Here is a 26,724-nt window from a genome sequence, read left to right as displayed (position 1 = left end):
TAACAATAAGCAAGTGTACTGAGTCTGTAAATAGCAAGACTGCTTTGCAGTAAATATTCTTATAATTGTGCCTTCTGTGTGAATGGCCCCCTTAAGCTGAAATGCACTATACAACTTTTGCCCATATTTGCACTTGCAGTCTGGAAGAGTTTACGTCTTCAGAATTTGGGCAGTCAGAGTTGACAGACTTTGAATTGACATAAATAACCATTTTGTCACTTAAAGGTGTTGTAATGCGGTTTCTGAAACGTTTCCATTCCAGTATTACTTTTATCGACTTTATCTATCACAAAGCTCCTAAACTGGCAGTTCTGATGCACAAACACATAATAAATCCCACAAGCTTGCTTCCACCTGCTCATATCCTGACATGGTCAAAAATTGTTGTGCTTCTCTCCATTACACCTGACTTTTCTTACCTTGCGCCCCAATGTGCATACTACCCATCCTAAACAGTACGTAATAGGGATGCACAATCAGCCGATAAACGCTTAAAATATAGAAATCGCCATCGGCCGATATGAAAAAATGATGCCGATATTCCTTGCAGATATGATAACGTGTTGATATGCGCCTGGGTATTTGCTCAAAAAGTTGTTGTTTCCAAACAAAGGGAAAAAATAAACGTATATGGTATCAGTATCGGCCTAAATGAGTTGAAAAATATCGGCATATCGGCAAAAATCCAATATCGTGCATCCCAGTATGTGAGATTAGAATAAGTGTGTCCCAAAGCACAGTATGTTGAAAAAAAGTAAGCCAAGATTTTCGAAGTGTGGATCCGTGCAGACTTTAACGGCTAGCATTTCCCACAACCCACTGCCCTTTGGAGGAGAATTCGGTTCAACTACAAATATGAATAAAAATTGTTAAAACACGCCAAACAGTTAACTAGAGAGGTTTAGATAGAGGGGTTTGAGTGACTAATAATCAACATTTAACCTGATAAAAATATTTGTTATCCTTGTTATATTTCTTCTGCAGAAACAATGTAAACTTTGGCCACTACCTTCTAAATGCATCATTATGCAAAAATATGAGGAGCTCAACATGAAAGACCCATGACTGGCAGATCAATATGCTACTTCATTTCTCTGCAATACGGTAAACAAATGAAATGTGAAGGATATAGACAGGCCAGTTTACAGTGACAGGAATGATGCACGTAACTATGCGACAGAACGTCTGTTAAAAGCGTCCTCAATTTTATGACGTGATTCTGCTACACAAAAGTATGTACTTTTTCTTCACAAAAAGAGTACATACTTTTGGGGCGTAGTACAAGTAGGCAAATTGGGACGCAACGCTACTCTCTGACAAACTATATAGGAGGATATCAAATGCATTTTAAATTTTGAGCCGATTTTAGAACACGCACTGCATCCAATATCGAATATTTCCCAACTATATAGTATGCAAAAAAAAAACAGTACGCCAACAGAGTAGTATTTTTGAATACATAGTATTCGAAAAGTACCCAGACAAACTACTACTTCCGGTGACATTTTGAAGTGCGCATCCGATGGACAGTGAGCTTCGACTTCTCCAGATTGTAAATCGGGTACAAATTTTTGGCAAAAGTCATGTAGTGTATTCCAGCACTTAGGAATGACTTGAAAGTCTGTTGTGTAATGCTCAGTTGTTAAGTGCATGATGCCCAGTTTTTCTCTGTAACCAAATGGTGAGTCTATGATGCCTAGTGTTTTAAAATCTGTCCCAATTCAAATGGTGTGTATGTATTCCAGCCTTTAGTGCCACATACTTATCTATTTTGCTATTATCAGTAATTAAAAACTAGATGTCCCCCAGTGCTGTTACATGCTAAATTGGGTGTGGCTGAGAAAGAAAAAGTGTGGTCAATGAAAGAGGTGTAGCTTATACCTGCTGATGGAGGAGGGGTGTGGCTTGGAGAAGATGGACAGCTCTCCTGGGCGGGACACTGCAGAAATGCATCCTGCAGACTAATGACAGAGTCTGAGACAGAAGAAGAGAGAGAGAGAGAAAAATAGATTGGTGAAAACAATAGTGCTTCATATAATGATCTCAAACCTCTAATAACACAAAGAATTAACAGAAATGTTAGCAATATAGCAATGAATTGATCCATTGCTCCAACTCACCAGAACGTGACCACTCTCTGGGTGCATAAGGAAAATCAAGAGCCTTCCGTGCGTAATCTGCCAGTAGGGTGTCAATGTGTTGGTTGGTGATGCCAGCTTCCTGAGCCGGAAGAAGGCTTCGTAGAGTGCTGATGGCAACCGTGGCCCAGTCTACCTTCAGATTCATCAGTAGCTGCTCCAGCATAAGAAGCGGATCAGACAGCAGGGAAAAATAATCCTGACGAGATGCTTCCGGCAAAGTCAGTAGAACCTGCAACAGGTACACACTATTGTGTCAAGATTATTTATTTTGGCAAGTGAATCAATGTGTTTTTTGATTAGGTCAAACATGGTTACCTTTGAGCCAAGGTGCAGGGCATGGATGTGGCGCCTCCGAGCAAGGGTCATCTGACTCTGGAAGTGTAAGGTGAGGTAATCTGACAGGAAATGGCAGGCAGCCAATCCAGGTCTTCGATCCAGGGCTTGCTCACTAACCTCCAAACCCATCGAATCAGAAAGAGCTTCTAAAAGCTGAGAGAGACGTGGAGTAAAGTCTTTATTTTCGCAATCTAGTTTGTTTGGGAAGATCTTTACAAAGCAAATCATGAAGTAAAACTGCATTTAGCTGTAAAAATTCAACTTTACAGACAATCTATATTCATATTGAAAATACATTACCATTCAAAAGTGTGGGTCAGTAAGATTTTTTTTAAAGAAATATATACTTTCATTCAGCATGCATTAAATGGATCAAACGGGACAGCAAAGACATTCAAATTATAATGTAAAAAAATATTTTATATATACTGTTCTTTTTAACTTTCTATACATTGAAGAATCCTGGAAAAAAACTATAACAGTTTCAACAAGAATATTAAGCAGCATGTTGAAACTGTTTAAATACTGATGATAATAATAAATTCCGTCCTCCGTCCTTCGGATGAGACATTAAACCGAGGTCCTGACTCTCTGTGATCATTAAAAATCCCAGGATGTCCTTCGGAAAAAGAGTAGGGGTGTAAACCCCAGAATCCTGGCTAAATTTGCCCATTGAATGGAAGTGTGCGGTATATGCTTTCATATGGATCACATGGAAGGCCCAATTTGGGTCCAAGTCATTGACAGATTAAAACAAGTTTTAACAAAATTTGTCAGCTTAATACAAAACAATCACATACTTCTTTATTCAAATAGAGGCCAAAATAAAATAAAAAAACACACCTGAAAAGCATCTTCTGTGTGATTCTGTTCTAGGAGGTATAGAAGGTGGTCGGTCTGTAGCTGCATTCGAGACCGATCAGAAACTGAATACAGCTGCACCCACTGGCCACACAACTCAAACTCCTGAAAACACAAATTATGTCATTGACTGCAGGGTATAAATTAGTTCTGCTCTGGGTCTGCGCCTTTTATATTGGTATGCTCTTATCTAAATGACACTTTTTTGTTTGATGTAAAGAGCTGCAGATATACAGCAGGGTCACTGTATCTGACAAGGAAGCATAACAGGTTACCAAAATCCTTAATCCCCTCCATTTCACATAGATTGACTTAAATGTTACCCAAATTCACTCAAATCTTCTGTTTTATACTCTGGAAAGCGTTTTGATCTGATGTAAACAGCTGCAGATATACCATAGGGTCACCAAATCTACTATAACATTTAATAAGCTTTTTTGCTGCCTTGTTGTATTTATTGACCAGATTCGAAAAGCTCAAAGTTTTCACACGGAGTATAGTGTACAGATGCACCAAAAAATGCACATAGAATGAAATAACTAACTTATATTAAGTGTCATCATTTATAATTAAACCAACTAGCAGTTGTGATGGCCTAAAGCGGACTTATAAAGTGAACACAGTCCTGGGTCTTCACGCAGTTGTGAGATTTTCAGCACCCCAGCAGTTCAAACATTTTCAAAAGACTGTGATACCCAAATATCTGCTTGTTAGGCTCTGTCAATTGTTTTTATTCAAAATAAGTTTACCCTGCATGCGCCAATCTGGAAGCCAGAAAAACAAAAGTGTTGAAAAGGCTAATTGTCCACATATTGCTGGTACAGTTGAGTCATTACTACAATTTAAACATAATTTAGATGCAACCGTACATCTAAGTGACAGCTCTGAGTGACACCCATTTTCACACAAAACTCATTTGTACTTATAATTCAGAGATAGTTTTTTTTTTTTTTTAATGGCTCTGTAGTCTCACCCTGGCCTCCAGCATTAGACTGAATACAGAATCAGGATTCTTTGTAGACTCGTCCCTCAACTCCTGCCACGTCTCACAAGGCAACGGTGGCTGCAAACTCAGCATCTAAACAACAAAATTATGTCATCAGCCAACTTCTAAAATATGCCCCTTACATTTGTGTGCATAAACTGGCACTGATTGCAATCTGAAAACAAAACAGTAATTTTAGCCTCTGTCTGGAGCTTATAAATACAGACGACAGACGATAAAGAAGATGAAATAGTACAAAAGCTTTTTTCTTGTCAATTCATGCTGACATGATTACGCACATCAAATAGTCTTAACGATTTTTTTTTTATTATGGCAACGTAGTAACACCAAAAAATACAAGCAAACTTCCAAACAGAATTCCTTTTGCCACAAGAGTAAATAAGGTTTCAGAAGAGAATTGCTGTGTCAGACTGACCCGCTGGTACATGTCCAGCTCCTGTTTCCTCTGCTGAATCTGCTCTCGGAGAGGATCCTGGGTGTTCTGGTCACTGAGACAGAATTGCAGCAATTCTAAACAGTGTTGTAAAGGCCAGCGGTCCAAACCCTGCAGAACCACACGTCCACGCAGCTCCCAGTCCCTTACACGAAACAACTGCTCCGCACTGCTGCTTTCTTTAAAAAAAGACATAGTTACCTGTTAAACATCCTTATTGATGGTCTTGTCAAAGAGCATTTTCTTTTTTTGCCCCAATCAAAAGACACACTGCACATTTAATCCTTCCCTCAGGTCATTTTGACCCGCAGCTCTTTTTTTTTCGGTGTGGTCCAAGCCCCTAGGACTTTTGTCGCACTTGAACCAAATATAAACAAAATATTTGACTGGATTCAAGGAGTTTTGTGGTTGAAATGTAAAAAAGTAACAAATCCTTCCCTCATGGGTCAATTTGACCCCTATAGGAATGAATGGAAGGCCATCTAGTGGCAAGAGTCATGAAATATCATGTTATATTATTATTTTTCCACAAGACGTCGGCAAAGACAACCAATGTAAAATATTCTGAGCAGAATTAATAGGATTATACATTTATTTTGAATTTAATCTTAACGAATGTGAATAATACCCTTAAATTATTACTTATCTATTATATATTGATACAAATCTAGTAATTTAAAGGTAAATAAAATAAAATAAAATAAAATCATAAAAAAATAGAAAAAATATTATCAAAATGAAATGAAATAAGCTCTCTGGACTAAAACAAATTAAGTATAATTTTAGGGCTTCAAGGTAATTTTGAGCCGAGAGGGAAGGATTTGTTTCGAAGTGCAAGGGAAGGATGAGGGTTAAAGTCGGCATGAAATGAAAATTCACCATATCTATTTTCTAAATGTATATTATATATCTTATCGTGAAAAAAATCTTCAGTGCAAAATGTTACATTTTAATAAAAAAAAAAAATCTCATAGTGTTTAACTAAAATTTCATAACTGGAAAAGTATGCAGGACTTCTCCTATCATTTATTCCAGTTAAATCCCCAACCCTAACCCTTACAAGCTCGCTTCCATCTGCCTCCATTTGAGTGCCACACCCACATCTCAACATCCAATCAACAACCAGCGCATAGAACCAAGTCCTCGCTCAATAGATTTTATTTTTTGATAATCCATTTACATCACAATATGGATGAAAATATGTCCCTACTTTAACACAGATATATTTATAAGATAGTGAATAAAGATAATACAGACAAAAAGAATAAAGATACCTTGCAGTTACAGGTTACACATTTTTTTTCACAAAACCCAGAATAGAATAGACTAGAATAGGCATTTTTTTGCTTTAAAGTTTTATATACAGTATCTTAGTTTAACATATAGGTATTTTTGTCACATTCACTCCCTGATTCTGTTGTAGGTACTGCAAATCTGAGAGAAATCTTACCTTGCAGAGCAGTGCATGCTAGTAGTTTGTCCCGGAGGGCCCCCTCCTGGCTGCAGGGTTGTGCATAAAGCTCTAAGAGCTCTAAGGCTCTGTTCAAATCGCTACCGTTCAGGGATTGCTGGAATGCTTCAGCAGCCATTGCTTGCGCTACATTGCCCTGCAGGCCAGAAAACAGCATTCCCACCACGGGCTTCCCACAAAGAGCCATCCCAAGACCCTCTTCTGCTTCCAACGAGACCCCCAGAACTGGCTCAGCCATGGACCGCAGATACATTCTCAGGATAGGGAAGTTTTTAAGCAGGGCTTCGCCTTCTCTTGAGATCTGGTCTCCGTCCAAAACTGTCTCTTTGCGCCCAGATCCGCGAAAATATGAAGGTAAGCCTGACCAGCCAGAGGAAGTTGCCCGAATCACGCCACCCCGACTAGCGCTGAGGCAGGCCAGGGTGGCAACAAGGGGGGAACGGGACTTCAGAAAAGACAGCGCAGATGGAGTGAGGAGAAAAGAAGAAGGAGGACATGAAGGCGGCGAGGGCGGAGAGGTGGAGAGGTTGGTGAATGTAGCAGATGTGTCCTCCACTGAGACCTCCGACTCAGAGCTGGGGTCAGAGGTTGTGGCAAGGTCAGAGAGGTCAAGGGAAGGGGCACACTCCTGAGCGTGCTGCTGGAAAATTGAGGCAATGCTGGCCGGGCAGAACGCCCCACCGCTGAGCCCTGTGATCCTCGGTTGCACCTGAGAAAAGGTCGTAGCTCTAGAATCCCAGAGAGGGAGAGTTTCACAGCAGCGCTGAACTACAACCTGTTGCACACTCAAATGCAACTGCTCCTGCTGCAAGAGAGAAAGAACCCTGCAAAGAGAAAAAGACTGATTATAAATATTTGTACATTTGTAAAGCCCAGCACTTTCAGAAAGACAGGTCCTTCCTTACCTGTCAGGTGACACCTGTCTGTCAAACAGAAGGAGAGAGAGGAGCTGGGTAGGCGACTGAAGCAACAGTAAAAGAGGATTTCCCAATTTCACCTCCATGGACTGATCTGAGATCAGATCACAAATATCAGACTCACAGCTCTTAACTCACCCTCATGTCGTTCCAAACCCATAAGACCTTAGTTCATCTTCAGAACACAAATTAAGATATTTTTGATTAAATCCGAGAGCTCTATAGGCCCCTCCATAGACAGCCATTTAAATACCCCTTTCAAGGCCCATCAAAATCGTCCATGCGACTCCAGTGGTACAACCTTAATTTTATGAAGCGACGAGAATATTTTTTGAGCTCAAAAAAAACAATTTATTCTAGTTTGTGTCAAACTTTTATGCTGTTGACATAGTGTAAACAGTGCAGCGCTTCCTAGTTCTACAGCAGAGCGACTCGTGTGCGTGCGTCATGGTGCTCACGTGAACAGCGTCAGCCAATGGTAAGCCAGCGTTCTGGAAGTGCTGCACAGAGAGCTCTCGGATTTCATCAAAATATCTTCAATTGTGTTCCGGAGATGAACGAAGGTCTTATGGGTTTGGAATGACATGAGGATGAGTAATGACAGAATTTTGGGGTGAACTAACCCTTTTATATTTCTTAGACATGACATTTTAATAATTCTGTTTATTGGAATTTTTGGTCTTACCCTCTGACCACATACTGCGCACCAGTACTGAAGCCAACACATTGACGTAATCAAAGAAGTTGCGTATGTAATCTGGCCTGCCAGGGGCGCTGTCAGGCTCAAACGGGCAGAGCTGGTCCAGATAGTGTAGGAGTTGTTTCATAGCAGTTCGTACCGGGTGGGAATCCAGTTCAGACTGCTTGAGACCAGCCTGTTCTGCCAGCGCTGTCAGGAGAGAGCTCCCCACCAGAGCATCTACTGCATGGGAACAAAAAATGCCAAAATGAATAAATTAAATTTAAAGGGGTCACGCTATAGAAAACTAAATGAAAAAGCCCCTCCCCATTTACTGAAATAAGCTGCAAAAACATCTTATTTCTAAATTTTTTAGTCAATGAAAATCCATGACTAAAAAAAGTGTTTTCAGGGTGCCATAAAGTTTCAGGGCATGCTGAAAGAAGCACAAAAACAATGGCTAGCTCACTTTGCTAGTACCTGAGGTGTTGGTGGCAGAGGTCAGGGTTTGAAGCGTGACCTCTAAGCGCTGGTACAGGTTTAGACGGGAGGCAATACTCTCTTCTGTTAATGTTAAATGACAAGACAGCAGCACTTCCTGGGCACTACAGCCAAAGGGGGTGTAAACAGCAGTCTCCTCTCCATTACAGTCTAGAGAAAGTAAGATGTTAAAATATAGATGTTATATAATATAATAACTAAAAATATGTGTGTGTGCATGTGTGTGGATACTTCAGACCTGTTTTACTTGTGCCTTTGCTGACGGAGGTTCTGTTAAGGACCTTGCTGATTTGTTGTAGTACTGAAGGGAAGCCTCTAATACCGTTGGCGTGAGGAATCTTTGCATCAACTCGTACACCTACGGTAGGAACAATAAGTCAACATAGCAAAAATGATGGCCTAAATAAAGCTGATTGATGTAATCTCACCTCTGGCCTCCAGAAAGCTGTTGAGTCTTCTCTCTGCAGTCTCAAGCAGCTGCCGTGAAGTTTTCCACAGCTGGCACTGAGAGCAGGCGAGGTCAAAGGCCGCCATTGCTGCAGGGCTCAACTCTTCCACCAGTGGTCGCACATGGTCTGGGGAGTCTAGAGAGCACTGGGAGAGCCAGTAGCTGTCCTCTAGACAGGGTATCGGCCGGCTCGGGGTACTAAGTAAACGATCAGCCACATCAGAAATGGAATAAAAAGCCATGCCTGAGGAGAGAAAGATAGCAAGGAGGTCTACAAACATCCCTATTTCACAATAAGATGACACACTTTATTATTTTAAGGGGTTAGCCGTAAGAAATGATAGCATTATAGAAACATTCTTTAGACTCTTTAGTCTACACTTTGTGTGTGTGTGTGTGTGTATATATATATACATATACCTGCAGCTGCTGCGCTCCCAATACTCTTGAGTGTTAATCTGCTACTGCTGCCCATTCTGGTCCTGCTCCCTGAAGCAACACCGACTGTGCCCAGACCCTCTGAAGACGAAGATGATGAAGAAAGTGACTGGCTCTCTATCTTCTGTTCCACCTGAGCCAGCTCGTTCAGAACCTCCCGGTACCGGTCCATAAAGACCAGTTCACCAGCACACTCAGAGTTCTCCAAACCGTACATCGCAATCACCTAATAAACAATCATAACACATACACACACCATTTAAAAAGCCCAAAAACATGGCTCTGAACCAACACTGATGAGTAGGCCCACACAGAATAAGTGCAGAAAGTGCTAAAAATGTATTCTTAACAGATATTCACTAAGTCAATAGACAACGACTTCATCATCGTTGGAATGATATCCTCTCTCTGGGGTGTTATTTTAGGAAATATCTCAATTTTACATCATATCTCACCTGCTGGGCCTCTATGTAGTTGCCTCTGCGTATGCATGCGATGAGGAGAGACTCAGGAGGGGAGAGCATCGCAGGAACCAGCCAGCTGTGAGGTCCACCACACGGACACACTTCACTCCCACGGCACGAGGCTCCAACACACACACCACCGTCTGCAAGGCAACATGACCCATTATCAACATTAGCATGCTGCTCTGGTCCACCGCAATAGAGTTAGAATTGGTGAATGCAGTTTACGGGTTTCATAGAAAGAGAATGAGGAGAGCCAGTAAGAATACTGTCATGATGTGGGAAGGAAGCTTTTGTAAGTGTGTGTGTGTGTGTGTGTGTGTGTGTGTGTGTGTGTGTGTGTGTGTGTGTGTGTGCGTGTGCGTGAACTGACCTGAGGTACTGGTGCTGACCTCCCCGTTCTGTCGTTCGGATGACACGTGACGTTCAGAGCGATGCCTGAGGTTTTTTCTCCTCCTCCGAACACCTGAATTGCTGCTGCCACTACCCTGGCGTTTCAGAGGAAGAGCCGGACTGGGGAGAGGAGATGGGAGGTACAAGCCATCTATAAACACAAACGCACAAAGACTACTGTTCAAAAATTTGGTGTCCAAGAAACATTATTATCATTATTATCAATGTTGAAAACAGTTGTGCTGCTTCATATTGTGATACATTAATCATGATTTTTTTTCATGATTCTTTGATAAATAGAAAGTTCAAAAGAACAGCATTTATTTGAAACCTTTTGTAACATTACACATTTCTTTGCGGTCACTTTTGATCAAAATAAACACTTGCATATCAAAATCCTCCAAAATATTGCTCACCATTCCCATTGCCATGGTTACTGGTAACAATCTGCAGTCTCCATTGGGCCTCTGCTGTGTATTTAGACAATCTCTGTAACCGGGCACTGAACGTTTCCGCGGTAACAGAACATCCCAGACTCTCTGCCAACTCCAGATCAGCCGCAAGCGCCCTGCCGTCCTCCTGCCCGACCCCACACACACCCTCCAAGCCCTCCCTCACCAGCCGTAGAATCCGCTCCATCACACTCAAATCCACCAGAAACCCCCGGCACCCTGATGTCAGGTGGCCCAGTTCAGGGTTTATCTGCTCAGAATCTCCATACTGGACCTCTTCATTCAATCCCTCCATCTTTCCAACATTTTCTACTTTTAAGATGCTCTCAGTCACACTCACACCTTTGGTACTGTTTGATGTAATTCTCTCAGTGTCTGATTGGGTTTCTGTGACGGTGCTCGTCTGATCTGTTTGTGGGCTGAAGTCAGTGTCAGACAGGAAGAGGAGGGAGAAAATGTTCTCCAAGAGCTCCAAACGGAATAATGCTGGAACAGCTTCTAGGTACAGCTGACATTCCGATAGGTAGTGCTGTAACAAATCTGAGAATCCTGGGAAGAGTAAGGAATGAAAGGAAAACTAAGTCATCACATTTTGTTTGTCCATTTTCTTAAAAAAATAAACTTCAGGGGAAAAAAAAAAAAGATCTTGCAAAAAGTGGTACAATGATGTATATCATGGTACTGAATAATTACCAAATTCCTGCACCATAGAATTTAGTAAATTATTGAAACTATAACTATAATGCTACACTGAATCATACATAATGCCATTGAATCTCTTTGTTTATTTATTTAAAACTCATTATACAATTATTAAAGTAAAAATAAATAAAGCTATATATAATAATAAAAATGTTTTTAAAAATGAATGCATCACAATCGTGATTAATCACATCCAAAATAAAAATGTATTTTTAGATAATATGTGTATCTATATATATATATATATATATATATATATATATATATATATATATATATATATATATATATATATATATATATATAAAAATACACACACATGCATGTTATATTTTAATAAACAAGTATATTTATATATAAGATAAATTATATATACAGTATATACATGCAAATATTTATTAAATAAATAAATTCATGCGTGTATATTTATATATACACATAATAATTATACACAGTACACACACATATATTATGTAAACACAAACTTTTATTTTGGATGCGATTAATCACGATTAATTTTTCCCCAGCACTAAAATTTTTGTAATTCAATTATATTTTTGCTCACTAAATTAGAAAATTAAATGGAAAGATCATGTTAAAATCACATTAATGTGTGCAATTATTTTAACTGGTATTGTGTATATTGTCAAGGGCTTATTCAGGTTGATATAACAATGGGAACAGACATCATTTTTGTTTTCCTAGAGGAAAAAAGCAGCACGGTAACCTTCAGCTGACACCTGCCCCGCCTCTGTCTGCTGCTGATGCCGAGGCACACAGTCCAGGCATCCGGTGTGCATGTGTGCGTTCACACAGATGGCATACAAGGCATACTTCATGGCACAGAAGCCTCGAAACAGAGTGATGTTTCGCTGGACAGAGCAGTTGGGTGAGTCCACTAATGAAGGATCTCCTACAAATGAGAAACAAAGATGTAAATGTTTAACAGATATGTGTGAATTTAAATGAACCCCGTGTGACAGCGTGATTCTTATACCTGTTCTTTGCAGTAATTCAAGCACTCTGTGCTCCTCATACTTGGCAAGGGGTGTCAGGCAGTGCAGCACATACAAGGCAGAGTGATGGTCCAGCATGTGTAAGTGACTCAGCAAGGAATCTTGGGATATCCCTCTGTGCAAGTATGCATACCAGTGAAAAAAAAGGAAAAAAAAAAGCATACTCCACCATTCAACCGTTGGGGTCAGTAAGATTTTTTTTTATTCCACAAAGAAGCATTAAATTGATCAAAAGTGACAGTTAAGGCATTTATAATGTTATAAAGAATTTCTATTTCAAATAAATGCCCTTTTGAGCATTATTTTCATTAAAAATGTCAAATGTTTTCAACATTGATAACAAGAAATTGCATCAAATCAGCATATTAGAATGATTTATTAGATAAATCATATCAGAATGATTCCTGAAGGATCATGTGACACTGCAGGCTTGAGTAATGGCTGCTTAAAATTCAGCTTTGCCATCACTGGAATAAATGAAATATAATTTATATTAAAATAGAAAACAGTTATTTTAAATTGTAATAATATTTCACAATATTACTGTTTTTACTGTATTTTTTATCAAATTAATGTAGCCATGGTGAGCATAAGAGACTTCTTTCAAAAACATAAAAAAATCTTACCAACCACCAACTTTGGTGAACAAATAGCAATTAATCCATAAAGGGAAATTATTTTTATGTGAAAATGTACAGTGTTTTAACTCACGGATTGTTTTGATCGCACCATTCCAGCACAGCAAGTTGAGAGGACAGAGTGCAGGCTAACTCACTCAATACTGAATCAGTGGTCTGGGGCTACAGAGAGAAAGAAAGAAAGGCTTATTCATTAATTTACACACACGTGTACATACACTAATGTGCAATTATTCACATATGACACATAAATAACCAGACACAGATCACAAAAAAATCATATCATCTCCAGGCCAAAGCTTTGAAATGGAGACAAACTAATTAAGGCTCACACTCATGAGTGTTGCATGCGCAAACATGGCATATTTTTGAAGTGCGTGTCATGGTCACACCTTAGCTGGAAGGGATTTTTGAAGTACATGTTTTCAGGCAGTTTTTTTTACAATGTTGTGTTACCAAGATACTGGGTTGCTACAATAAGTGCTTTTTAGTGTTTAACATTTTAGAGTTTTTTGCGACACCAGTCTGTTATTGTTCTATTAACTCATACATATCAATGAAATATCTGTCTTAGTGGGTTGTTCTTGGCCAGAATGAGCAGCAGAGTGGACCTGATTTTGTACTGACAGTCAAATATCTGGTTACTAACCTGTTGATGATGCAGGACTTTAAGAAGGGTCTTGGCAGAATCCAGGCTTTGACAATGCATCCAGCCCAGCAACAACAAGAGGCGGGACAAAGGCTGAAATTCAGTCTGCAATAGTGTTTCCAGTTTGGAGAATTCCTCCCTCTTTATCAGATCTAAACCGGTAAGCTGCAAACAACAGAGGATGGATCAATGGAATTATACCACTAAAGGAAAGTTTGTGTTGCTTTCAACTACTTTTATAAACAATGTTCCCACTAAGCTGTGCGTGTGCACGGCCGCACAAAGAATAAAATGTTGCGCAGAGGACAGACAGATGTGAAATTTGGGGGGAAATCCATTTGATTGTAGTTTAAATGAGAAATAATTGCAGTGCTCTGGTAAATCACTATAGAGATAGAATAGGTGAATGCGGTTAACAGGTTTCATAGAAAGAGAATGATGCGAGCCAAATCAGTAGAGGTAAGAATACTGTCATGTTTGCAGTCCAAATAGCTCAATAGAGGCAACGTGAAATGCAAAGACATGTGAAATAAAACGTCATCATGTTATAAAGAAGAGTGGCTTGAGTGGTGGAAATAACAGATGATGGGCACAGAATAGTAACAAAACTGAGACATTTAGTTATCCACCACAAGTGTAGGCCTATCGTGCAACGCAGCAGTTTAAATAGATTTGTGTGTGGTTTGGGTTTCAGGGATGTTTAGATAACTATAAAAGAGTGTTTCCCTTTACTTGAATATATTTAGCTATTAGATCTACTTAATTACTGCAGTTTGTTTTTATATAATACTATAATATTAAAACAAATATATTGTAAGCGTAATAAAGAATTGATCTCACAAGGGGATTGTTTAGTGATCCTTGCCATTAAAAAGTTTGAAAACTCCTGATGTACAAAATCTTCGAAATTCAAAAGCAGTAAACAAACATTTAATTTTGATGGTTTAATACTGCCTGTAGCCAATAATTAACTGTACAAAAACACATCGCCCAAACCATCTCAGTGTAACCGCTTAATATTTTCATTTTATTTTTATATTATATTATTATAAAGAATTTAACTGTCCAGACCACTGGGGGAGATTTTTAAAATAATTTCTTGGTAAAGACTACAGTTAACAGCACATAAAAAATCATAGTCAACCTAAAATGTGCTTAATTTAGTGACCTCTGAATGAACTGCTTTAAAAAAAAAAATATTTATATAACACTGTTACATTAAGGGTCAAATAAAATAGAAATGGCAAATTAAAGTTAAAAGTTACAACTGCATGATGAAACCATTTTTTTGTGTTTAAGTACGCTGTACAGGTCTGGATGTTTTTGCACGGGTGACCAAAATGTCCGTCAAATTGAGAAGTTTTGCTCAGCAAGAAAAAAAAATAGATGGAACATTGTTTATGCATGTTGTTTTTTAAAAGAATGAAACTTGATTGAGTTAGTCTAACTGACTAACTATTAGACATAAGACAGTAGCAATGTTTCCATCCAAATAGAGGTGGGCGATATGACAATGATCTTATATCACAATATGATTAGATTAGATTAGATTAGATAGATAGATAGATAGATAGATAGATAGATAGATAGATAGATAGATAGATAGATAGATAGATAGATAGATAGATAGATAGATAGATAGATAGATAGATAGATAGATAGATAGATAGATAGATAGATAGATAGATAGATATACACACACACACACACACACACACACACACACACACACATATATATATATACACATACATTTTGTTATCGGATAAAAATTGTATTCGACATACGTTTTTTATGCACTTTTTTATGCAATATCCCAAAATGTGCATAGAAATAGGTGGATGGAAACATAGATAGTGGCGATAATGCAGAAAAGATTGACAAATTAGATTTTAATGATGCAGACACTTATTTGCAGGCTACTGTATGCCTGATTGTGTACACCTACCAAGACCTGCTCTAGAAAGTGCTTTCCACTGCTCAAACACTCAAAGTAAATGGCTTTCCACACCAAACGCTTGTCGCCATGACAGCACAGGCCAAGCATGACCCTTTCCAGATCAGGCAAGTCAACTAGAAGGGAATAGAGATGAGTTTTAGACATGCATTAAAACCACAAACAATGATGTCTGCTCAAAAAACAATATCACATGCAAATGGTGTGACAACTGAGAACATTTTGGGAGGGAACTACAACCACATGAGCAGAAGTGTGAAAAGTCAAAAGTAATGGAGGTGGCAAACACACCACAAAATGTCTGTCTTCACTTCCTTAAAACATGACACACACAAGGTGAAACCAACACCAGCTTTTTGTGGCCACTTTATCCATTCAACACATCAGCTGCTTTTCTACCGTCTGGCCAAACCGTTCTTTTTGCTTAACGTTCCATTCGGTGCTGATTTGGTTTTATTTTTATTACTGTGGGGCTGATATCAGGCTCAAGTTGAAATAAAACTGGAACCGTTCCTATTGTTCTAAGAACTATTCGGCAAGACAGTGGAAAAGCAGCTATTGATCATTAACAAATCTATTACTAGTGTTACAGTGTCAGGATTTGGCTACATGATTCATAGAAGAAAAAAAAAGAAATTATTATGGAAACAAAAAGGGATTTTTTTACCTGGTTAGGGTACCAGATAGGGGATTTCATCTTTATTTTTTATTTCTTTTAATTCCTATTATAACTGTTATACTATATATTTTTTTTTATTTTATTCACTTACGAATATTTTAACTTCATTTCTGTCTAAAGCACTTTGAATTGCCACTGTGTATGAAATGTGCTATACAAATAAACTTGCCTTGCCTTGCCTTGGTTGTTTGTATGACTACAGTGAAGTTATCTGACTCACCCTGTGTGTGTGGAGCCTCTCCCAGCAGTTTCTCTTTGAGCAGTCTAAGTGCTGTGGAGCTGTATGCAGCCAACAGAGCTTGGCTCTGCGGCCTCAGTAGACATCCCAGAATCCTCTCCTCCGTCATGAGCCCTTCTCTAGCTGACCACAATCCATTCCACAGGGTCTCTAGCTCAGCACCTGACCTCTCCGACCCCCATGGTGCTAAGGCCAGCACTCCACACACCTGCTCCACCCATTTCTCATTCCTCTCCTCCACGGGCTCGTTCACTCTCACAATGAGGTGCTGGATGAAGACGTCCTGTAAGGCATGGTCTCTGGAGTGGTCCGCGTGCTGAAGGAAGCTGATGAGAGAGTGGCAGAGCCGCGGCTGCTGGCCGGTTAAAAGAGAACGGAAGCAGGATAGAACAGCAGCACTCAGTGGAGGAGTAGAATCACCTGGAATCTTTCCCTTTACTTCCTCAGAGTACAGGAAGGCTTCATGCAGCTCCTATGGAAGATATAGGACAAAGTGAATGAACAAAATGTACCGTTTTGGACGTTAAACACGGCATGAAATGAAAATTTTGATTATTTGTTCCTCCCTATTGTGACATATAACTGAGTGAAACGGCTTCTCATACAAGAAAACATGAAGGGCGACAGTTGATTTTGTCTGTTGGAAATGTATTAGATTGTTGGATCAGTCATTTGCCAAATGCTTGAGTGACAGAGGCGAGGGATTAAAACTCTGGCTATTTTATAACAGGCTAGAATTTTTGTCAAAAATAAGAATTTGTATTGTTGTTTCATTTGCAATTTGGCATTTGGGAAGTTTGCATTGAAAATGAGATTAGTAGATTATTGCCTGATTAAATGTCAAAGTTTGTTTGTTTGGGTCTAGGATTATAACTCTTTAACATGGAAAGGGTAATCAATATTCGTTGGAATGGAAGGAGAGCAAAAAGAAAGAATAATTACAAGTCTTGCTCAACTGTGCACACGTGCACAACAGCAACTGATAAGAGTAGAACCTTATCAGAGTTCAAAGCAAAGGAAATAATCTGTGCTGTCAACATAAAGCCATAAAGTTGTTACAGTGTCTGGGCTATCTACATAAAATACAGTAACATACAGTAGTTGGAGTTAGTCCTACCTTAAGTACAGACTGTGGGACGTCCTCAAGTTCCTCTAAGAGCAACAAGAACTCCAGCTCTCTCTTTGCAGACCCGGTCACCTGCAGAGAAGATAACCATACTCTTCATTAGGAAAAGGAAGTACTGATAATAGTAATGAGTGTTTCCTGCTTGAAGCATCAATGGGAAAATTATATCCAATCGGAAAACACACACCTTAATTTTAGTCTGTTTCTCCAGGACTTGAAGCCAATACCAGGCCAATCTGTGAGGGCTGCCCACTGTTTCCCACCTATAAACAGGAGAATAACAAATGTGTCTCTTAAACACTAACTTTAGCTTTTTGAACTCTCTCGATAATGAAATTAATTTGAGTACCACTTACATACATTTACCAAATCAACCACAGTTTCCGCCAAAATACCACAGAGAAATACTATAACTATTGTAAGCAACATCCACAGAAAGAGGAAAATGTATTTGTTTACATGGTTTTCGACATAGGCTCATTAGGTTTATTATGACTCTAATAAGCACTCCACTTCAGAAAGTCGGGGTTTCACTCACCTGAGCAGATATGGGTGAGTAACGATGGCTTTAACGATGTCCCGTGGACTTTGGGGATCATCTCCGCGTTCATCTCCGAGCTGACACACGCAGGCTGCCGCGAGCTCCCACTCTCCGCGCCGCAAACACCGCGTGAAGAAACCGAAGAGCTCCCGCCTGGAGGTCTCTTCTTCACGGCCAAACGGATGCATGATAGATGGTCCGCTTTAATTCATTAATGTGCAAAAGTCCACGGACAGATTACTGGCCACGGGTGTGTTATGAAGTATTCGACATCTGGAGGGGATGGGAAATGAAAGAAAATCATGACTGGTTTTGTAACCATCTCATAACTGAGATCAAATCAACTGATACAACATTTATTTAGTTTGCTGCTCCACAGCTATTGAAATACGAATGTGTGTATTCAATAACATTCCAAAATCAACTAAATTGTATTGACTTAAGCGAGTCATGTGAGAAGTGCAGAACAGGTTAAAAACTATTCTAAAGTTACAGAAGACATGTCAGCATTTACACTCTTGACGACTTTCATAACGTGTTTACATTGCGAACAGTGTGATTCAAACGTTCGTTTATGTAAGTTAACGTTATATAAGCTCTTCAACGTGAAATACTGACAACAAAACAACAGACACTGCCCAATATAGTTTAGGAAACGGGGAGGGGATCGATAACACTATCAAAATGCTGTACATCTTTTTACGCGGATGTACAAAAATAAGTATTTCATTAAATTAGCACTTACGCTTTGGGTCTGCCCTTTTTATCTCACACTAGAGAGCAGCGCGTACAACCCCGCTTCCCTTCAGCTGTATGTATGTGGCCATGAGCGGGCCGAGTCATGTGACTCAATCAGCTGATCCAGGAGCTGTCAGTTCAAGGGTCAAAACAATAGGAATGAAATATGCGGTAGAATGTAAATTGCAATTAAATTGTGCATCACAATGACCTGGACTTGTTGCTAGTTTATTGGCGTCATTATTCATATGTAAATATAATGTCTTTGCTATTACTTTCCTGCTGATGTAGTCACCTGATACTTTTCTAAGCGCTGGAAGGATTGCCCAATCACAGTCGTTTGTGATAAGGATTTTTTTAAAAAGCCATTAGATATTACTGTAGTTTATTTCCACTTATATTTCAGGTACAGAGAGATTTAAATTATTAATATTTATTCTGCACAAACGATTTGACAGATTTTAATGCGACTCAGTTCACCTTTCTGATCCGCTATAGTGCCCTCTGGCGGAAAACAATTTAGGAAAACGTTACCTTTGTTGTAATATTTGACTCACAGTGGCTCCCAAAGTCATCTCTCACTTTTTATTATTTTTTGTTTATTTACTGGTAGATAGTTAACGTGACCGGAAATCTTATGGATTCATTGTGAAAATGTCTAAACGCGTGAAAACGCAAATGTAAAGTGTGAAGCGCATTCTGTAATGATTTTTAAAAATGAGTTTATTGGTGTCATGAATGTCTGAACAACAGGTATGTCACTTGTTTATTTAAACATTATATTGTGATGGTTTTATTTGCTACATGTCTTACTCAGCTCAAATATTTTCTTGTTGATGCCACCACAAATATTTGGCTAGAAAAAGATTAAATAATTCTAATTTGTATTGAGAAAGCATGAGAAATTGTTTTAACATATAATTAAACGTGCTTGTGTATATAAGACAACATTGAGACTGGCACAGGGAAATTTGATCAGTAATTTGGAGTTTATAAGCCCTGGAAACTCTCTAGGTGATATAAACAGAAACAAAGTGCCGGACTGGTCAGATGGGAATGTGAAACAAGCTACACCTGATTTGGGAGCTAATTATTTATCTTGAGTATGTTGTCCATTGTGATTCCACCATTATATGGACTTAGTGAATTAGTGTTTATCTTGATATATGCCTTTAATGTATGAGGTTAAGCATAGTAATTATTCTAATGCAGAATTCAAACAAAACTTATAGGCTAAATAGTTAACATGCATGCTATGTTTATTTGTAGGCTATTTCTGGAATTACGAGATCAGATTTATTTTGGCACATGGCGATTTGTTTTTATATTGAACAAAAGATTTTGAAATTCATTTATTTTGAAATTTGCTGAAGTCACTACTATATTTTTGTCATCGTCACTCCCTGCCTGAGATGGTTTCTATGGAAACGCGGTGGCGCGAGGCGGGGTTCGCAGATTCAACGCCGGTCTCGCGCTCTGCCATGATCAATTCTGTGCATGACAGCTATTGTCCTCGCGCTTGAAACCTAACACCTGCACGACTGAACTAAACCATTGCGGCAGAAGAAAGCATGACAGATAAGGGTAACATCCGAAACGTAAGTATAATGACGATTATTTTATAGTTTATCAGCCTCTGAGCCTGTGGTGTTACAACAGTGACGAACGGACTGAGCTTATTTGACTACATGTCATTAATATGCCATATCAATTAGGCTACTGTTACATTGAAAAATGATGCGACTCGGTAGCCTAATCTCCATAAATAAACTGTAAAGTGAGAAAAGGATGAAGAATGGTCTGAGGACCGTTTCTTTTTCTTGTCTCGCAACACTGGATTTAAGAAATTGTGATGATTTTTAAATCAGTACATTAATAATTATTCGGATTTTGCCTGGCCTGTATAGCATCAGATGTTTGAATGACAGTAAAACACTATTCCTGTAGGAGGAGGACTATGTTGGAGAGATCAAAGGGGGTCTGCGGCCGACCATGAGGCTGATAGTGATGGGTATTGTTCACAAACAGCCCAAAAGGTTCGTATCAGACACACCTGTCTGTCTGTGTTTCGCCAACACTTGCGTTCATTTGTCCATGCACGGTCACATCGCGCATCCTGGATGACTCGGTGCATTGAGAACGATCGCGCCTTCAGTGCGTTGGCACAATGAGGCAGTTGTATCGGGGATTCAACCGTTTTTACATCTCCACTCTCCAGAAGAAAACATGGGTGACAACCGAGAATACACAGAACTCAGTGTTTTGGAGAGCATTGGAGTGTGTTATGTTACATTTTATGTCATATAGTATATTTATACTGTATATGCATATATATATATATATATATATATATATATATATATATATATATATATATATATATATATATATATATATATATATATATATATATATATATATATATATATATATATATATATATAGTGTTGTCAATCGATTAAAAAACGAATTAATCACACATTTTCTGTAAAAACATATTTAATATATATATATATATATATATATATATATATATATATATATATATATATATATATATATATATATATATATATATATATATTAGTGCTGTCAAATCGGTTAATTGCGATTAATTGTATCTAACATAAAAGTTTGTGTTTATATAATATATTTGTATATGCTGTATACATGTGCATGCTGTATATTATTAGACCCTATATGTCTGTGTTTGTGTGTATTATAATACACGCACATATATATATATATATATATATATATATATATATATATATATATATATATATATATATATATATATATATATATATATACATACACTAGGCATGTGCCGGTATCAAATTTTCATGTTGCGATTAATTGCTGAAGCTTTTATCACGGTATACGGTATTATCACTAGGGGTGCACCGATCCGACTTTTTCAGTCCCGATACCGATACCGATGCCTGGGCTTTGTGTATCTGTCGATACCCGATACCGATCCGATATATTGTTGAATTAATAATAAACTGTATATCTTCCACCTTATACCTTCCTTGAAGAGACTAAAGGCACCAGACTTTACTAACTAAACATAACTAAGACAAAATAACAGATGTATGTAAGGTGTTGAATTCTTATTTATTTAAAAAACAATTGTGCATTCAAATCTAAAATAGAATGTAATCTAACTTCTTTAAATAAATAAAATGTAGCAGTGGAAACAAAAAACAGTGTATTGGTCAAACATACAATAGTAATCTGACAGTTACCAAACATTTTTTACACTACAGATAATTGTTTTGGTATATAATCATATCAATATTAAAAAGTAGCATTACAAATTAACAAATAGTCTAATTTTCTGCCATATGCAATTTAATAAAAATTTTCAGCTAGCTAATAACAACTTTGTTCTGGTTTCACCTCACTCCAGATTAAATGATTGTAGGCTAGGCCTTTACTACACATTGTCAACAGAAATAAGATGAAATACTGTTGATAATTAAAAATAATTCTTACTACCCACTCTTGCTAAAATGGGTAAGCACACTTGTGTTCTCATTTCAGTTGCGTTCTGAGTAAATTAATAAACTGAGTTCATGAGTTCAGTGTTGGACAGATCAGTTGTTCTGGCCAGTCGTTAAAATGATTCGGTTCAAAGGAGTCATTAGGTCACGAATCGGACATTAGCAGACGCGTTGTGTGCGAATCCTGTCTGTTAGAACATCGCGAAAGATGTCAACACACAGAAAACACTTCATAACTGGATATAATTTGTCTCCCGCTTATTGAAAGTATGCTTTATGTCAGCTGGTCAGAGAAGAGTCAATGTTTTTTGAGCGCAATTCACACCCAGTGATAATTCAAGGACAAAATTGTCCGAATGTGTCACGTGCAACATGGTTTCGGTCTTCCGAGCTTTTGATTTGGACTAATATGTGAAATATGAGAGCGAACACTGATTATTTTGAAGACCCAGAGAGCGCGCGCGGGGGAGGAGCTCTCAGATCGGTCTCTCTGTCACTCAGTCACAAGCGCAGCATCTGTTCTACATCACTCGTAAATCACAATAACTCATCAAATTAGGCTTTGGCCGTCAAAAAAATGTCAATGCAGGAAAGACCCTGACTTTGCAGTAATACCCTCGAAACAGCGACGAACTAGTTGGCGTGGCAAGCGTGAAATATCTCCTCCACACAGCCGACTCTCTGGCTCGCTCCCTTCTAGCCTGCGACACACGTGAAGCTGACGAATGACGTAGGTTCTGCTGCGACGGAAAAAAACACCTGGATCGGCTTGTGGATCTGTTCATTTTTCCGATCCCCGATCCAGCTATTTTGTCAGTATCGCGGCCGATATCCGATCCTAATATCGGATCGGTGCACCCCTAATTATCACGATATTTAAAAAAAAGTTGCAAAAAAAGTGTTGTCATTCTATAACAGGTTTAAAAACTTTCTTATAACAAAAGAACCAAACATTTAAATACAATAAAGCAATACACAAAAATGTATAAAGTAAACAAATATTTGAAACAGATTAAAGTGCTAAAGAATTATAAAGAACAATAGGTAACACTTTACAATAATGTCTCGCCAGTTAATGCATTAACATCAACAAAGAGCGAATAGCTACATTTTTACAGAAGTTATTCTTCTTTGATAATGTTAGTTTAAAAAAGCAACTGTTAGTGTAAGCTCAGGTCCATTAAATAATACAGTTACAACTTTTGATTTTAATAATGTGTTATTAAATGCTGAAATGTACATTTAACTAAGATTAATACATGCTTTATAAGTCTTTTTCATTGTCAGTTTGTTAATGAATGAACTAATGTTAAATAATGGAGCCATATTGTAAAGTATGTGATTGAACAACAGTCAGAACATATTCAAACAATATCTAGGGCATGTAATTTAAAACTTTAAAAAAACATTAAGTTTGAAAATGACTTTAAGTCTTTAAGTATTAGGTTATGTGATGACGAGCACCGGATTGTGGTTACTTGGGAAACGGCTGTATTTCTGCTGTTCCATCAGCGCCCTCTGCTGTCTGAAAGTGAATGTGCACTTCAGTGCGTCTTCACGCCTTCCGCCATGTGCTCGGCTCATGAACGGTCTGTTTACATCAGTGCACGTTCCTCTTTGACACGTTGTTCATTTTAAACGGTTGATGGGTAAAGTATTCTTAAAATACATTCTAAAAATCTGAATAATTCGTAAAAAATAATTATTCACGGTATTTTGAAGTGCCCACGATAACAATATTGTGCATGTTCATTATTGCGGTATATCGTATTACCGTTTACCGGCACATGTCTAACATACACATACACATATATTATATAAATGCAAACTTTTGCGTTTAATCACAATTCATTGATTTGACAGCACTAATATGTGTGTGTGTGTGTGTGTGTGTGTGTGTGTGTGTGTGTGTGTGTGTGTGTGTGTGGTATATGTCCTATACTGTATAAATACTACAATGTACATATACTGATAACAAAATTAAGACATATCTAACATTTTAAATAAAATCTAAACAAATGTCATGGTTTGAGCAGGGAATTCTGGCACAAAATAACACTTTCTCCACAAATTAAGGTTATTCATACTTTTTACTTCTAAAAGCATAATTAAATGTATGATCTTGTAAAATATGATGTTTAGTGTATATGGTAAGGAACCCTACAATTTAATTTATTTTTTCTGTAACATTTTTACATGCAAGAAAAAAAGTAAATCGTGCGTACGATTTAGCCTACTATTCTCTTCCTGCATGTGTGAGGCTCCATACTTTTTTGTCTATCTCCTTTTTTTTCTTTTTTTTTTTTACAGTGCAATACATTTGGTTTTCCAGCTGTTGTTGTCAAATTCTGTTCTGCCACTGTGGGAAAAGGTCAATTCCCATGAAGGCTTATCCAGCCAGATCTAGAAAAAAAAACAGATTGGATGATTCTGGCCATATTTGGCAAGGGTTATCCAGAAACTAATGGTTCATACTGTGATTTGATATGGAACGTCACAGATCAAAGTGGATAGACAAATTCCATGCAATTGTCTGTTAAAATTATGTTTGTTCTTAAACCTGCAAAATCCGATGTTAAAAATGCCCGACTATTTTTTCTGTCTCTCTCTTTAGTATGGTAGTGTTAGTGTCATGCCAGCCTAAAGGAGAGGGGGATGAGGAAATCGAGGGTGATGTGGGTCTGGAGTTGAAGGTGAACTTTCCAGAAAGGGCTGTGCTTCGTAACGCTCGTCTGTCAGGAAAGTGGGGCGCTACAGAGACTGCCCTGTCCTTCTTCCCCTTTGCTCCAGGAGAGCCTTTTAAGGTAGAGAGTGTGTGTTTGGAGGGTGTGATCACATCTGATAAAGCTAAAATCTTTGGTAATGTCACACCTTTCTGTCACAATAATGTTGTTTTCTTCTTGATCTCTCTCAGATGGAGATTGTGTGCGAGCACCAGCAGTTCCGTATTCTGGTGGACGGGCAGCCGTTGTGTGGTTTTTCTCACAGATTGACTCAGCTAGCATCTCTCACTGCTCTTAGAGTTCATGGAGACCTACAGCTCACCAAAGTGGCTTGAGAAAGAGAGCAATTGCTTGCCACGATGACAGACTATTCATAGAAGCAACTAAACTAAGGTTTTAGAACCCTGAGCGTACTGTACACAATTGTTGTAAAGTTCCAGAACTCTCTCAGTTCATTTGAAATGTCCAGAACTCATTTCATTTGGATCTGTGTTTGTTTTGCTAGGTTAATTGTTTTTTTTATTTGCAGTGGCAAAAGAGCCTGTTCATTTTAAACAGATTTTGTGTTTGTTTGGACACATTTGTAGAAGAAAATCTCTGAAGGAGCTGTGTTACCTGATGTGGAGTTCCAATTTGCTATTAACTAGCTCAGAAGATAGTTTTTAAAATGCGTAATGTACTACCTAACCTTTTAGTTTGCTTTGTGATTATATATATTAGTTAGTTTATTTGGCTCTTTGATACAGAAGCAAAAGTGCCTTCATTTGTTCCATTAGATGCACTTATACGTAGAGGACTTTAGATGTGCTGTAGCAGTAATTGTTGATGTTTAAATTCATTGATATTTACATTTACACATTTGGCAGATGCTTTTATCCAAAGCGACTTGCATTGCATTCAAATTATACTTTTGACCAGTTCATGCATTCCCTGGGAATTGAACCCAGGATGCTAGCTTTGACTGTTTAAGCTATAGGAATGTATCAACGAAAGAGAATCGTTTTTTGTTCATGTGAATGTACTGCATATCAGTTCAGTTGGCATTAGGGACCTAAGCATTCATAACTGACACCCGAATGTTCACTTTAAAATGCTGTCCGCTGCGATTGAATTTGTTTGAAGAAAAAGGACTCAAAGTCCATCCGAAGCCTTTACTTGGTGCTGTCAATCTACACACTTAATGCTGCAAATGAAGCATGTATTAAATCACTTTAATGATTAGGTTCATATAACAAGGTGTACTTGAATATCTTTCAATACTTAAAATAATTGCAATATGTACTGTAAACAGTAAACTTTTCTTAAAGAACTTTTAAAAAGATCTGATTATTGACTTAATGTGTGTGTGTTCTTGTATATATGGTTTATGAGGACAAAAATGTGCATAATGGCATGGTTTACGAAGACACTTCCTGTCTTCGTAAACGAAATAGCTTAAAAAAACATACTAAACTGTGTTTTTATTTATTGCCAAAAGTTTTGTGAGATGGGTTTAGGGGTAGGGATAGTGTAGGGGGATAGAATATACAATTTGTACAATATAAAAACCATTACCCCGTAAACCACATATGCAAGTGTGTGTGGTCCTGGTAAAACCTTATATTATGGGGACAAAATGTCCCCACAAAGATGGACATATCCAAAATCCATGTCCTTGTGGGGACATTT

General features: G+C 38.1%; 2 protein-coding genes across 4 annotated transcripts in view; one reads left to right on the top strand and one right to left on the bottom strand.

Annotated features, from left to right (window-relative positions):
- zfyve26 (zinc finger, FYVE domain containing 26) overlaps positions 1–18,930 on the bottom strand; it is a 29,640-nt gene extending 10,710 nt beyond the window's left edge. For all 3 annotated transcript variants that reach the window (XR_013818478.1, XM_079843375.1, XM_079843376.1), the window contains exons 1-26: positions 18,832–18,930; positions 18,084–18,359; positions 17,733–17,808; positions 17,537–17,617; positions 16,402–16,891; positions 15,494–15,618; positions 13,546–13,710; positions 12,970–13,058; positions 12,240–12,373; positions 11,970–12,155; positions 10,505–11,089; positions 10,069–10,239; positions 9,687–9,838; positions 9,214–9,457; positions 8,774–9,037; positions 8,584–8,703; positions 8,325–8,495; positions 7,851–8,087; positions 7,154–7,259; positions 6,228–7,072; positions 4,760–4,956; positions 4,312–4,416; positions 3,321–3,443; positions 2,457–2,630; positions 2,121–2,370; positions 1,882–1,974 (exon numbers count right to left, since the gene is read on the bottom strand). Coding sequence is in view for 2 of the 3 variants with exons in the window: in XM_079843375.1 (XP_079699501.1) it covers positions 1,882–1,974; positions 2,121–2,370; positions 2,457–2,630; positions 3,321–3,443; positions 4,312–4,416; positions 4,760–4,956; positions 6,228–7,072; positions 7,154–7,259; positions 7,851–8,087; positions 8,325–8,495; positions 8,584–8,703; positions 8,774–9,037; positions 9,214–9,457; positions 9,687–9,838; positions 10,069–10,239; positions 10,505–11,089; positions 11,970–12,155; positions 12,240–12,373; positions 12,970–13,058; positions 13,546–13,710; positions 15,494–15,618; positions 16,402–16,891; positions 17,537–17,617; positions 17,733–17,808; positions 18,084–18,274 (5,374 nt within the window). In the remaining variant the exon portion in view is untranslated. The remainder of the gene's footprint in view (positions 1–1,881; positions 1,975–2,120; positions 2,371–2,456; positions 2,631–3,320; positions 3,444–4,311; positions 4,417–4,759; positions 4,957–6,227; positions 7,073–7,153; positions 7,260–7,850; positions 8,088–8,324; positions 8,496–8,583; positions 8,704–8,773; positions 9,038–9,213; positions 9,458–9,686; positions 9,839–10,068; positions 10,240–10,504; positions 11,090–11,969; positions 12,156–12,239; positions 12,374–12,969; positions 13,059–13,545; positions 13,711–15,493; positions 15,619–16,401; positions 16,892–17,536; positions 17,618–17,732; positions 17,809–18,083; positions 18,360–18,831) is intronic.
- Positions 18,931–20,258: 1,328 nt separating this feature from the next.
- LOC307142029 (galectin-related protein A) lies at positions 20,259–26,370 on the top strand. Its single transcript, XM_079842551.1, has 4 exons — positions 20,259–20,422; positions 20,772–20,860; positions 24,948–25,137; positions 25,248–26,370. The coding sequence occupies exons 1-4, from the start codon at positions 20,396–20,398 to the stop codon at positions 25,389–25,391; spliced, it is 450 nt and encodes a 149-aa protein (XP_079698677.1). The 5' UTR covers positions 20,259–20,395; the 3' UTR covers positions 25,392–26,370.
- The last annotated feature ends 354 nt before the right edge of the window (positions 26,371–26,724 follow it).

Source organism: Gobio gobio, assembly GCF_949357685.1.
Source record: "Gobio gobio genome assembly, chromosome: 18".
NCBI lineage: Eukaryota > Metazoa > Chordata > Actinopteri > Cypriniformes > Gobionidae > Gobio > Gobio gobio.
This window is presented reverse-complemented; position numbering and strand designations above follow the sequence as displayed.

What these genes read in the sequence shown, in the direction of transcription:
- LOC307142029 (XM_079842551.1), top strand. Translation starts at nt 20,396, where the DNA reads ATGACAGATAAGGGTAACATCCGAAAC. An exon ending in ATAAGGGTAACATCCGAAAC is followed by an intron (nt 20,423 to 20,771) that starts GTAAGTATAATG and finishes CTATTCCTGTAG; the next exon opens with GAGGAGGACTATGTTGGAGA. An exon ending in CTCCAGGAGAGCCTTTTAAG is followed by an intron (nt 25,138 to 25,247) that starts GTAGAGAGTGTG and finishes GATCTCTCTCAG; the next exon opens with ATGGAGATTGTGTGCGAGCA.